The following is a 14961-nucleotide window of genomic DNA, read 5'->3' as shown; positions in this document are numbered from 1 at the left end:
GACTCAAACCCTGCAGGGCCAGACGTGTCCCCCTGCTAAAGCCAGTACATGTGCAGGCCTGTCTACAGTCTGCTAGAGAACATTTGGAGGATCCAGAAGAGGATTGGGAGAATGTCCTATGGTCAGATGAAACCAAAGTGGAACTTTTTGGTAGGAACTCTACTCATCGTGTTTGGAGGAGACAGACTGCTGAGTTGTATCCATAGAACACCAGACTGTAAAGCATGGGGGTGGAAGCATCATGCTGTGGGTCTGTTTTTTGGCAAAGGGACCAGGATGACTGATCCGTGTAAAGGAAAGAATGAATGGAGCCATGAATGGCCAGATTCTGAGAGAAAACCTCCTTCCATCAGCATTGAAGATGAAACATGGCTGGGTCTTTCAGAAGAACAACGATCCCAAACACACGTTGCCCGGGTAACGAAGGCGGGACTTAGTGAGTAGCATTTCAAGGTCCAGGAGTGGACTACACAGTCTCCGGATGTCAACCCCATAGAAAATCTTTGGGGGGGGGGGTTGAAAGTCCGTGAACCAGCAGCAGTTTGTGAAAACCTTGTGAAGACTTGTGTTAAACGTTTGACTGCTGTCATTACCAACAAAGGAAAGATAACAAAGTATTGATGGAACTTTTGTTATTGATGAAATACTAAATTCTTTAACAATCAGACAATGTGATTTTCTGGATTAATTTTCTCATTTTCTCTCTATTAGTCGAGGTTTACCTATGATTAAATCACAGGCCTAACTAACGTTGTGTTCAGACCGGACACCGTTCCCTAAGTGAACCAGAATTCGTTTCCTCCGATAATCTGGAACAAGTTTTCAGTCTGAATCCACCCAAGAGGATTCTGGTCCAGGACCAGGAACCGTTCTGTGACCCACCTTTTGGAGGTGGTCTGGGTTCGTTTCCAATCAGACTGAGTTGGTTCGCCCTGAGATTCCTCAGCCTGAACACATTAATTGGTTGTTGTTATTTGTTGTGTTGTTTATTTTTTAATATTTATTTAAACCACCAAATGGTTTCTAAGCACGGCTGTGTGTGCAGCTCACCGCTCCCCCAGCGCTCAAATCCCCAAAAAACATTTCACACACCTCACAGCCTGACTTTCTCAGTGTTGCTTTTGTGTAGTTTTTGTTTTTTTGCTAGTGACTTTGGTATTTTATTACTGCCTTTATTTTAAAAATATATGTTTGTGGTGCATTTTCATTTTTGACATTGTAGTAGCTTTTTAACTATTTTGCATTAGTTTGCTATTCTAACACACATGTTCTATAATAGAACTGCGTTCAGTTCAGATTGTTGTAATCAGTTAACATTTTGACATCTCTCCTGTGTTTTATTATTCACTTTATGAACAAAAAACGGCGGATTTCCAAAACCATCTATGATCCAACATTTCAAAAAAAAAGTATTGGGATCGATTTGGTCGATGCTGATTACTTGATCGATTAATAATAAATTGATCGAATAACTCTCTACTAAAGCAGGTCTGGGAGCTCCAATGAGGACAGTTTAGCTGAGTCAGCCACTAGTTAGTAATACACGGCTCAGCTGCCAGGTTCTACTTGATTTTAGTTACGGTTACAAATTAAATAAACCTTAAGAGACCGTGTAAACAGAACCAAGATGATTATATCTCAGTTCCAGCTGACTAACCAGCATCCATGTGTTGTGGTTAACAGAGCTTCATGCTGCTTTACTGGATCTTTAATTGTTTTTTAGCCCAAAAGAAACTTCTTTAAGTTGAAAACCTTCATCCAGAGTCTTCATCAGTGTGTACAGGTGGTTTGGATCCAGAGCCGCACTGAATGTTCAAACTGCTGCTGCTTGTTTCCGTCTCAGCATCCTCTGACTCCTCATCACGGATATGATGGAGACATCATGTTGTCACGCGTCCGTCAGCTTCACATTTGGTTAAAACCCTGTTGTCATTCCACACATTGATCATTTCACAACCTTTTACAATAGACCACACCCCTTTAAAGCAGACGGTTTTCGTCCAAACAGCAGTGTTTGCTGTCTTCTCAGCGTGAACTTTGACCTCACCCTCCGTTCTTTCTAAACTATTTCCAGCTGACGGTTGAACCAGGACACCAACACCCCTGACACACAGCGTCATACACCATCACCAATACATATTCTAATCATTTCCATTCACATCCATTTGCCTCGCATGTTAGATGTCTCTGCTAAAGTCACAAACAGACATAAAACCACAAACCAGGCTCATATCAGATTTACCCACGACAATGAAGACGGACGGCTCTGCTGAGTCATGACTGATCGGGTCTCAGACCGTGATCTAACCTGTCTGTAACAGAAACCTGGCCGCTGTTCTCCCTGAGGCTTCTCCTCCACATTTGAACTTTCTGTTTTCAATCAGTGCAGGAAAGAAAGGTGGGGGTTTTGCATCGATTGCTCACAAAACAGTGTCATCTGCAACTATTTTCCCTGTGAGCGTCATGCTTTTCTTTTTGTTGACCAGTTTTAACTGTCCCAGTACAGACCACCAAACCCTCCTTCCTGTTTTATCAAAGAGTTTCTGAATTTTTATCTTCACTTTAGGTACAATAGGATTTTAATAACAGGTGATTTTACTTTACATTTTTACAAAAAGGATGACATCTATGCCTGTGAGTTTTTAAATCAACCAACTCACAGCAGAGGCCACACCCTGGAGCTGGTCATGTCCGCCGGGGTGTCCTCTGTGTTGACTTGGCCATATCAGGCCGTCATTGTTTTTTAATGTCACCACTGAAATCCAGCAGGAAGCCTGAGTGAGAACTGTGAGGAAACGGTAAATAACTCCTGAAGTGGCTGCAAGTTTGATTAACATTTCTAAACAACCTCCTGCTCAGATTTCACCTGCTTTCACTGTGATTATGTGGTTGATCATTTTAATAACAGACTTCAGTCTTCCGTAGATGCAGTGGCTCCATTCAAGAACATTAAGAGCCACTCCTACAATACCATGGAAGACTGATGACTTTAAAGCGAAACAGAATTGCAGGAGAGCAGAGAGGAGATACAGGAAGAGGAAATTAACAATTCATAAGGACATTTTTAAAGAACAACTCAAAATTTACAAGAAGTCAGTTAAACGGGCCAGAACCTCCTATTTTTCCAAAACCATTTCAGAAAACAAAAACATTCTGAAATTTCTTTTTAAAACAATTGAAATCTAAATAAACAAAGATTTCAACACGTCCTCCATGCCATCATCTAATGCTGCATGTGACGACTTCATGGGTCAAATCAATGCTATGAGGTCTAATACTATGCAATAACTGGTTTGAACAGATCACCAGCAGAAGAAACACTGGATAGTTTTGTCCTGGTTGATGCGGAGATGCTTGGTCCAGTTGTATCCCAAGTAAACACTACAACCTGCCTTTTAGATCCCATTCCCACTTCACTTTTTAAAACATTTGATGGATTCTTTGAGTCAGAGCTTTTAAACATAGTTAACTGCTCTCTTCAGACGGGGGTCTTCCCCTCTCTCTCTTCAGACGGGGGTCTTGCCCTCTCTCTCTTCAGACGGGGGTCTTGCCCTCTCTCTCTTCAGACGGGGGTCTTGCCCTCTCTCTCTTCAGACGGGGGTCTTGCCCTCTCTCTCTTCAGACGGGGGTCTTCCCCTCTCTCTCTTCAGACGGGGCTCTTCCCCTCTCTCTCTTCAGACGGGGGTCTTCCCCTCTCTCTCTTCAGACGGGGGTCTTGCCCTCTCTCTCTTCAGACGGGGGTCTTGCCCTCTCTCTCTTCAGACGGGGGTCTTCCCCTCTCTCTCTTCAGACGGGGGTCTTGCCCTCTCTCTCTTCAGACGGGGGTCTTGCCCTCTCTCTCTTCAGACGGGGGTCTTCCCCTCTCTCTCTTCAGACGGGGGTCTTGCCCTCTCTCTCTTCAGACGGGGGTCTTGCCCTCTCTCTCTTCAGACGGGGGTCTTCCCCTCTCTCTCTTCAGACGGGGGTCTTGCCCTCTGCCTGTAAGACGGCAGTGGTGAGGCCCCTTCTGAAGAAGAGTCAATTAGATCCAAAAACTCTGGATAACTATAGACGCGTATCCAATTCACCATTTTTAAGTAAAATTATAGAAAAAAGTGTCGCTACTCAAACAACGAGTTTTTAAAAACCAATAAAACTTTAGAAACATATGAGTCTGGTTTACGGACAAACCATAGTACAGAGACGGCTCTTTTTAAAGATCGTTAATGATCTTAGATTAAACTACGACTCACAGAAACTTTCTGTTTTGGTGCTACTGGATCTTAGTGCCGCTTTTGATCCAGTAGATCACCAGATTCTATTAGACAGACTTAGGAGTCTAGTGGGCCTCTCTGGAAATGTTCTGAAGTGGTTTTACTCTTACCTTACAGATCGACACTTTTATGTACAGTACAGACCAAAAGTTTGGACACACCTTCTCATTCAAATGAATGAGAAGGTGTGTCCAAACTTTTGGTCTGTACTGTAAGTATGGATACGTGCTCTTCAAGAACCCATGGAATTAGTTGTGGGGTTCCCCAAGGGTCGATTTGAGGTCTAATACTTAACTTGTATATGTTGCCTCTTGGGGATGTCATCAGGAGACACGGCGTTGACTTTCACAGCTATGCTGATGATACACAGCTTTACATCGCCGTGTCTCCTGATGACCTTGAACCTGTCAGCACTCTTTTAAACTGTATTTTAGATATAAAGCTGTGGATGGCAGAAAATTTCTTACAGCTCAACCAGGACAAAACTGAAGTTTTAATCATCGGTTCTGAAGAGAAGAGAGAGATGATTTTACCACATCTTCATAGTTTTAAACCTTCTCACTGTGTGAGAAATCTTCTTGACTCTGAGCTAAATTTTATCCCACACATCAAAAATGTCGTTAAGACAGGATTTTATCATCTTAAAAACGTTGCCAGAGTCTCTTGCCGTTTCTCTTTCATGCAGCAGAGATACTGATGCTTTTATTTTTAGTCGTTTAGATTATCTAAAGTCTATTTCAAATCTACAGCTATTGCAGAACTCAGCTGCACGAGTTCTGACGAGGACCAGGGGGCGGGAACACATTACGCCGGTTTTAAAATGGTCTTGGGCCTTCTTATTTGAATGATCTTCTTTTAAAGTATGAGCCCTCGTGGACCCTGAGGTACTCCGGTGCTGGCCTCTTAGTTGTTCCTAAGGTGAGGACCTAAACTTATGGGGCGGTTTCGTTCTGCCATCACGGTTCTCGCCTGTGGAACAGTCTGCTGGAGAACCTCAGACCTGCAGAGCCTGTGGAGGTTTTAAGAAGAGGCCGAAGACCCACCTGTTTAATTTAGCTTTTAATTGATCTTATCTGCTTATTTATTCTATTAGATTTAATACATATTATTTTATGCATTTAATCTTATTCTAAATTGTATGTTTTTATGTTCATATTCTGTCTTTAATTTCTGTCTTATCATGATTTTAGCCCCTGTGTTTCTTGTGGGGATCTTTTCCTCCAGGGCTTGCCGGCTTGGTCAGCGGTTGTTGCTGCAGTTCTCGCCCTTGCTGGGGCAGCTGGGGTCTACCTTTGCAGCTTCACGGCTGTGAAGTGGACCCCTCTGCCGTCCCGGTCTGGGTGGGCACTGTGGCGATGGTCCTACGGCCGAACTGACTCCTGGTGGGAAGAGATTCCCCAATACTGTTTCCTCACAGCAGAGCCAAGCCTTAAGTTTCTGTTACTTTTATCAGTATTTATTGTGTGTGGGGTCGGGGGTCGAAAGGGTCAACAGAGGGGAGTGGGAAGGGTGGGTTGGGTTTTTATTGTAATATTGTGTGTTTTTTGTTTTAAATGTTTAAGCAGCTGGAGTTGTGCAATGAATGAGAAGTGCTTTCTATAGATAAAGTTTGGTTTGATTTTTGCACCCAATAAAGAAAAAGGACTGGGGCAGCCCCTCCAACTCCAGAAAACACGACTTAAACACCTCTCAGCTTTTATGTCACAGAATTTGATTTCACTGACATTTGAACATTTCACAAAGTCAAAAGTGTGGCGAAGATGAAAGCCCAGCATGCATTGCAGCCTGATGACCCTGTGCACACAGTTGTTGTGTTACAAACGCAGACCGGAGCAGAATTCTGCATGTGGTGTTTGTGTGGACCCCCCCCCCACCCCCGGTCTCAGATCCAGCTCCGTTCCACAGATAACCATTCAGGAAATTAAAAATGAGAGCGTCTGTGTCGGCGCAAACAGATAAAAGTGTGTTTATTCAATCCTGGCTCCAAAAAATGCAATAAAGCTAAAGCAGGAAGGAGGAAACGGAGCTAAATTTAGAACGCCATGTTTGTCTGACAGAAACACACCAACACGCCATGATGAAGAGCGTCCTGCTGGACGGCGGAGGAAAACCCGACTTCTCCTGGTGCACTTGAGGTCTGCTGTCTGCCCTAAACCAAAGAGAGACAGGACGGCATGAATGTCCTCTTGACATTTGTGCTGCTGTGATGACCGCCTCATTCCTCACAGAAACGTTCTCCTGTTCTGTTTGGGGAGCCCCGAGGCATTCCCGGCCCAGGCAAAGGACAGAATCCCTCATTCTCTCTCATGCCTAGAACAGAATCGGCCTCCAAAAGGCATCCAGAAGAGATGGGCGAGCCTAAGCTCATCTGATGATGGAGGAGCAGCGGCTCTGAGTCCCTCAGCATATCTCTAAGGAGGCGCCTCATTTCTGCCACTTGGATTCAGGATTGTCTCCTCTCCGTTTCGTCCCATTCCTAACCCATAGAGTTCTACATGATGTCGTCCACCTTTGCAGCTGTTCCAGCTTCAACTCTTCTGGAAAGGCTGTCCTCAAGGTTCATGAGTGTTTCTAGGAGTTTCTGACCTTTCTTTCTAAAGGTCATTGGTGAGGTCACACACTGAAGGCCTGGCTCTCAGTCTCTGCTCTAACTCCTCCCAAAGGTGTTCTATGGGGTTCAGGTCAGGACTCTGTCCAGTTCATCACTCCAGACTCTGTCCTCCATGTCTCCATGGACCTTTGACCTTTGGTCACTGCTGCTCAGTCATGTTGGAAGGGGGAGGGGCCGCTCCAAACTGATCCCTCAAGGTTGGGGTCATGGAATTGTCCAGAATGTTTTGGTATCCTGAAGCATTCAGAGTTCCTTTCACTGGAACTAAGGGGCCAAGTCCTGAAAACCAAGCCCACACCATGATTCCTCCTCCACCAAATGTCACACTCGTCCCAAATGCACCGTTGTCCTGACAACCTCCAAATCCAGACTGGTCCATCAGATTTCCAGATGGAAAGGTGTGATCCATGTCTCCAGAGAAGGCGTCTCCACTGCTCAGGCGTCCAGTGGCGGCGTGATTTCCATCGCTGCATCAACGTTTTGCATTCACTTGGTGATGTGTGGATGGATGCAGCTGCTCGGCCGTGGAAACCCATGAAGCTCTCTGCGTGCTGGACTTGGGCTGATCTGAAGGTCACGTGACGTCTGGAGCTCTGCAGCAACTGACTGCAGAAAGTGGGTGACCTCTCTGACCTTCAGCATCTATGACCCCTCTCCATCAGGTCACGTGGTCGACCACTTGGAGGCTGAGCTGCTGTTGTTCCCAAACTCTTCCATGTTGTCCTGATAGAGCTGACAGCTGACTGTGGGATATTTAGGACATTTCACCACTAGATCTGCTGTACAGGTGGCTTCCTGTGACAGTTCCACGCTGGAATTCACTGAACTCCAGAGAACGGAACATTATTTCACAAACGTTTTTAGAAACAGTCTGAAAGCCTGAGAGATGATTTTATACACCTGTGTTCAGAACAAGTGATTAGGACACCTGATTCTGATCATTTGGATGGGGGAGCCAATACTTTTGGTAATAATAATAATAATAATATTATAATATAGTTAAGGAAACATGTCAGTGCACATTTTTCCACTTTGTTTTAGTTTCTGTATTTCTTTTCTTCCTCCACAGACGTGTTGAATGACGCCATCTTCGATGAAGACCACGACGAGATGGTGATTGTCAAGGACATTGATATGTTCTCCATGTGTGAACACCACCTGGTGCCCATCTTCGGCAGGGTGAGCGGACCTCAGACACACAAACAGACAACAGGCAGAAACACACAACTGTATTTCAACCTTAAGGAAAAAGGACATTTATTCATGTTTATGCTGCTTTATTCTTGAGTCCTGCAGAGAATAAAGTTATGTACACTATTCCATGAAGAGAGAGGCGAACACCTGAGGCACCTACAAAAATAAAGAAACACATTAAGAAATAGGAAAAAAAACGTATGATGACGGTTGCAAAAGGTAAAACCTTCATAGAATAAAAACATAAAAGTTTTTCACTTCTCATGATCTAATGTGTTTTTATAACACCAAATCCAGCATTTGTTGATGAACCAGATCTGTCTTTGTTCTGGTTCCAACCTCCTAAAGTTCACGCCTACTGACTGTATGTGAGCAGTGGTGGACTCAGCGTTTGGCCCCCAGGCGGACTTGGGGCCCTCTGCAGCGGTTGTTTTAATTTTTCCTGCCCTGTAGGGTAAAACATTAAACAACGTTCTTACTGGTTCACTTTGATTTTTAAAAACCTGTTATTGTCAATATAACATTTTGCAAGTATTAAATTAGAAAAATCAAACATCACCTGAGATGATTCCAGAATATTTGTTGTTTTTCTAATCGTGTATTAGAAAGAATTTTGTGGAACACCATCGGTAAAAATCCTCCCAAAAACGTATATATGAATTCATAAAACAAATGATCTATTGTTTATATTAATATACCAATAAGTTCAGTTGTTTTTATGCTTCATTCTGTCTTTTTAGTTAAGTTTCAGGTCAGATTTGAAGTGAAATATATGACTTATCATATAGAAATGTCTAAAATGTAAAATAATCTTAATAATTAGGTTATCATTTAGGTTAGGTAATTAGCATACAGACCAAAGGTTTGGACACACCTTGTCATTCAAAGAGTTTCCTTTATTTTCCTGACTATGACTACCTCTGGAAGATCATCCAGAGAAAGCCAAGATTGTGCAAGAGTGTCTTTGAATGAGAAGCTGTGTCCTAACTTTTGGTCTGTACTGTCTGCTGAGAAACTAAAGCAACAATCAACCTGACTTCACTTTGCGTAATCTGTCTTGCAGCAGAGCTCACAGCCTCACGCTGAAAGCAAACAGCAATTACGGAAAATAGCAATTTTGTTCATACAAATGATTAAAATGAATAGAATCAAACATATCAATTGCTTTTATGGAACAGGTTAGTGTGAAAACACATTTATTTTATAACCAGCAGGCTTTACATCTCATGACGGCAGGTGAGGAAGATGACACCTGCCTCTCCCCAGACCGCACTTTCCTGCCTGAACAGGTTTTAACCAGGAACTAAAAGCTCCAGAACCGATCCAGAACCGATCCCAAACCTGCCCAAATTATGTCCATCCACCTGAAGCAGTCTTCACCCCAAAGTCAGAATAAAAACCGCCCATTGAGCTGGAAACCGCCCAGTCTGCCGATGCTGACTCTGTTTGCTAACTTGTGGGTCTCTGGACTTGCTGTTGACTGGAATATACCATTTCTGCAGAAGGACGGGGGACCAAACACTATTATGATCAATCCTATGCCAGTTCAGGGATTTGGGGTGTTTTTCCATGAAAGAGTTACATAATGATGGACGTAAAATGTATTTTAGACATCTTTATTAAGTGTTCAGCTCGGAACCCCAAGAGAGTTGGGGGCCCCAGGCGATCATCTACCACTGCCTAAGGGTGAGTCCACCCATGTATGTGAGAGGTGGACTGGGTGACCCCTCCCTCCTGCCTCCTCCCATGACTCAGTCATTCTATTGGTCAGAATAACCATTCTTGATCTAATAACTGTTATTTAAACACTTTCTTTTTAATCCACATTTTTTCTGTAGTTCAAGTTATTCAAATTGTAAACTGACCAATCAGAGGCCTCAATAAAAGTAGGCGGAGCCTGCTGGCCCCCATGAACAACATTCAAACGTTTGATTGACAGATTTCATGTAGCCCGCTTTTAAGTGGTAGAGGTGTGGCCTCCCAACAAGCTCAGTCCTGATTGGTGAGAGTGGTTGCCATAGCAACATCGACTCAGACTGAGGAGCCCCCCAGACACATAGCAGGCGAATGATCTCTGACAGTGTCATGGAGTCTGAAATGGACCGTCATTTGTTTTCTATTTAAAACAACAAGAGGGTTGGATCGTTTGAATCAGTCGTTTGGATTTTATTCTATCCGGTGGCGTGCTTCTTGATGGGCAGGCTGGTGGACCCACGCGTGAACTGAACAGACCTCTGTTCCGTCAAGTCGCCGTTCTTGGTGCGTTGAAGAGGTGGGCGGAGCAAACCAGTCGACGTGCGCGTCCCCCCTCTGGGCTCTTTTTCACCCTGTTAGAATCTGATGAGGATGACGAGGAATGGTGTCCTTTGGAAATATTTCTACGTTTGCCCCCTTCATTTCACCCCTGAACTGCTGCAGCTCCAGATTCCTTTCTTTTCTGTGTCCCTCAGGTTGATGGTTGAATGGAAATCTTATTAAAAGAATCTAAGCTCATCCTCTAATATTAACCCTTGTTCTATCCTAGGCACTTTAACTTTGGGAGTTGGGTCATCTAGACCCACTAGACCAGGGCTCGGGAACCTTTTTGGCCAAGAGAGCCATAAACGCCACATATTTTTGAATGTAATTTCCAAAGAGCCATACAATAATGTAGTGTCCCTTTCCCACACTGAGACACGGAGCCTTAACCTCTTTTAAGGTTCTTTATTCTGGTTACTGTAGACCGTAACAAACGCCGAACAATTAATTCAGCAACTCCTGAATCTTTCCCGCCGAAGCGGGAATATAAAGCAACTTTATATTCGCTCACTGCCGCATCAGCCCTCCTATTTCCTTATTCGGCCCATAGCTGAACCCCATTGGTCCAAACTACCTAACAACAGGCTGAGCGACAGAACTGAGGGCCAATCAGATCTCTGCTTGATGCGTTTAATGAACTCCAGAACTTATAACGCGGCCCAACAGCCACCCAGTCCAAGTCAGTCCGCGAAAATATGTTTAAAACTAAATATACAAATGAATGTGTGCATTTGATGTAATTTCAACATTTTTAAAGTACAATAAGTCTGTGAATTCTTTTTAATAACATTGTTATGCTGTTGCTAATAAATGATGAGTATTTCTCGTGGTAGTTTTGCTGATGGTCTAGTCTGGTTGATACGTGGTGAGTTTCTGCTTCTTGCAGGCGTTGAGACTTTAAACGTGATCTTAGGTCTGAATGATCTTTAGATGTGGACAAGGAACCAAACACTCACTCACACGCTGCAGTGACTGACGGGCAGCGGGTTTTACGTTTTTACAATCCCTGCGCGATTCACCTGCTGCCTGTCCCCACAACCCCTCACCCCCACCCCCTGCTTTCTCCCTCACACATCCCGTCTCCGCATCTGCGCGCTCTTCCTCAAAGACGGGAGCGCGCAGTTTTAGGCACGGCAATTCACAGGTTTCCGGCTGCTACAAACTCTGTGAAATAATAGATAATAGTAACTGATAGCGCTGGCAGAGATTTTGTTCTCCAAGCACCGATACTACTACTGCGCGCCTCTGGCATCGCATCGCGCCAGACAAGGACTGATCTAATGAAAAAAAGTATAATTAAAGATTTGTCTGTGAGCCACATGTGACCATCAAAAGAGCCATAGGTTCCCGACCCCTGAACTAGACAGTGCTCTGAACCTTTTTCCTTCAATGATTTGTGATCTTCATTGGTGTCCATGGATTACATGAAATCTTTCCACCTTTATCCACCTTTGTCATGGTAGGGAGAACACCTCAATGGAAGGGGGGGGGGGTAATCTAAGATAGCACAAGGGTCAATGATAGCTGCTATTGGAATCGCATCAGCATATATCTTCTGACGTATTTATTTGCATACATAAAAGCTCCTTTTGGAGCTGGGCAGCTGTTATTAAAGGCTTTCTCAGATGTTTCGTCCATCTTTGTAGTTTTTGGGTTTGTATTTTATCATGTTTCCGCTAAAGGCTGTAAAAGTCTTTCTTTTACTGTTACATCAGGCAGACCCTCAAAACAGCCAAAGAGCTGGTAAAAGTGTCATCTTCTGGCTTAAAAAGTGACGTGAGCTGATTTTCCGTACAGATCTGAGCTGCCCGGAACCCCGCTAACAATAAAAGGCTTATCTTTGCTCATAACTTGGACATTTAGCTGAGAAAATCGGAGTCCAAGCACGGAGCCATGCCAGCAGATGTGTATCATTTGTCTGGAGGCAGCTGGTCTGAGCAGCAGGGAACAAGGGAATCAGATTAGCTGAAATCTGTTTATCTGCCTCCTCCTCGCTTCTGTTTTGACATCACTGCTCTCCACGGAAACTCATCAGCCGCCGTCCTCGCCGCCTCGTCTGTCATCCCTCCATCTTCACGCGCAGGTGCTCGCTGTCGTAGAGACCCAGCTGCTGATCATTTCCAGCGTCTGAGTGTCCTCCGATGACAGCACTGATTCACACTAACTCAGCTGTGGGCTTCATTTGTTCACGTCCGTGACCCTCATGACCTCTCATCACTACCTGCCACCCGTCTGACTGCTCTCCTGTTTGTTCTGACACACAGTCGTCCGCTCTTCAAAGGATCTTTATTAATGACATCATGTAAGAATAGTCCATTGTCAAACACAGTATGACGAGATCTGATAAACATGCTTTTAACCGTTGTTCTATCTTAGATGACCCCCCCCCCCCTTACATTATAGCACATTATAGGATAGCACAAGGGTTACAACAAGCGGATCAGCGATTTCCAGAAGAAAAGGAAGGATTTTTTCTGAGAAAAAAGCTTCTGTTCATACAGTGAATGCAGCTGAGTTTGCTGCCTGTAACCCTTGTTCTATCCTTGGCACTTTAACATTGGGAGTGGGGTCATCTAGACCCACTAGACAGTTGGGTCATCTAGACCCACTAGACAGTGCTCTGAACCTTTTTTCTTCAATGATTTGTGATCTTCACTGGTGTCCATGGATTACATGAAATCTTTCCACCTTTATCCACCTTTGTCATGGTAGGAATAACACGTCAATGGAAGGAAGGGGGTCATCTAAGATAGCACAAGGGTTAAAAGGTATCTGTCCTGCTTTTCTGAAGCCTTTTGGAGTAAACTATATCCATATATATGATCACGTATGACCTTTGGCACTCTAAAGAACGCTTTTTTATGAAAAATGAGTTATTTTCATGAGCCCTTTTTCCTACCCAGAAGTAAGACGACTCGATCTCTGAGGCTCCGCCTTTTTCTCCTTGTGGGTGCCGCCCATTTTATGACGTCATCCTAGAGGCGGCCTCAGCATCGTGTCTGCGTTTCTCCCACCAAAACAAAGAACTGAACTTTAGCAAAGATGGATGTTCATATTGATCATATGAATGAAAGCGTTTAGCCGATCACCGCTAGCTCCACTGAGAAAGAAGTGGGCGTGTCTGTTAGCCTGGGGGTGGAGCTGGCAGTGCAGACTCTTCCTGGAAGGGGCGGTTCCTCACTTTGTGATGTCACAATGTGAAGACCCACTCATTTTTATGGGTTTGGAGGGGCTGGTGCTCAGAGAGCAGGTTTTTAGAGGAATACTCAGAGAGGCATGAACGGATCAAAATACCACTCTTTTATGAGACTCTTTGATTACATTTTTAAAAACATTGTCACATTACTCCCTCAAGGCAATAAGCATAACAAACATTGTTATTGATTTTGTCCTGGCGTTAGCAGAGACATTACTGAGAACACTTCCAGAAAGCTCTTTGGGTAAACTCCAACCTTCACAACTGCAGATGAAGCTCCATCATCATCATTATAAAGACGTTTTTGAACAAAAGAACAACTGTTTCTATGGACCCATACTTATGTAAAATGGACAGTTTTAAAGCAGACGGTTGTAATGTTATCCGTGTTCTTCTAGAAGTCAGATATTTAATCTTTGTCTAAAACCGTGCATCGACTCTTTGTACTGACTGCTTCCATTTCCGTCTCGTGGTTCTGCAGGAGAGCATATTTAGGATGGAGAATGTTGGAAACACAAAGGTTTTAAATTCCACAAACAATTCATGTAGATAGAAATAAAACTGTTGGTGTTTTAAATACAAATCAAGTCAGAAAATGTTTGTTTGGCCCAGGCTGGTGGGCAGCAAGATGAAATATGAGCTGAACACAGAAACGGGAAAAAGCACAAACATTTGAACAGAACAGTTTGGACAAACGTATAAAATGGAAAAGAAGAAAAGAACAGGTTCTCACACCAAGCAGACCTTTGTCTGTTCTTCACAAGGAGCAGCCAATCAAGACAATTGAGTTGTAGACCGCCAGGAGCGAGGAGGCAGAGATGCATCAACACCTCCCACCCTCTAATCAGCAAGAGCTGAACTCCAACAACCCTGTGGGAAGGAAAAACCAGAATGGATCCACTGGCTGAAATAAACCAAAGCAGAGAAGCCCTCAGGCCAACGAGACGGGCCAGAAGTCCTACAAAAAACGGAATAAAGCAGCGAAAACCGTGAGGACGCCGTCCATCACCAAGTCAAGAAAAAAAGCTGAATATCAAAGACACTGGAGAAGTGATGAACATGTTTCCTATTGCAGTAACCGTTCAATGACTCCCCCCCAAAGAATATTACAGAATACATCCATCCATCCATCCACACATCCATCCATCCATCCATCCATCCATCCATCCATCCATCCACACATCCATCCATCCATCCATCCATCCATCCATCCACACATCCATCCATCCATCCATCCATCCACACATCCACACATCCATCCATCCATCCATCCATCCATCCATCCACACATCCATCCATCCATCCATCCATCCATCCATCCATCCACACATCCACACATCCATCCATCCATCCATCCATCCATCCATCCATCCACACATCCATCCATCCATCCATCCATCCATCCATCC

At 44.1% G+C, this 14961-nt stretch overlaps 1 protein-coding gene across 1 annotated transcript in view; it reads left to right on the top strand.

Annotated features, from left to right (window-relative positions):
- LOC101168423 (GTP cyclohydrolase 1) overlaps positions 1–14961 on the top strand; it is a 44201-nt gene that overhangs the window by 7284 nt on the left and 21956 nt on the right. Inside the window, exon 2 of the mRNA XM_023951454.1 lies at positions 7934–8043. Coding sequence (XP_023807222.1) covers positions 7934–8043 — 110 coding nt within the window. The remainder of the gene's footprint in view (positions 1–7933; positions 8044–14961) is intronic.

Source organism: Oryzias latipes, chromosome 3 (genome assembly GCF_002234675.1).
Source record: "Oryzias latipes chromosome 3, ASM223467v1".
NCBI classification, from domain to species: Eukaryota; Metazoa; Chordata; class Actinopteri; order Beloniformes; family Adrianichthyidae; genus Oryzias; species Oryzias latipes.
Note: the sequence above shows the minus strand (reverse complement) of the source record. Positions and strands in the feature narration are given on the sequence as shown.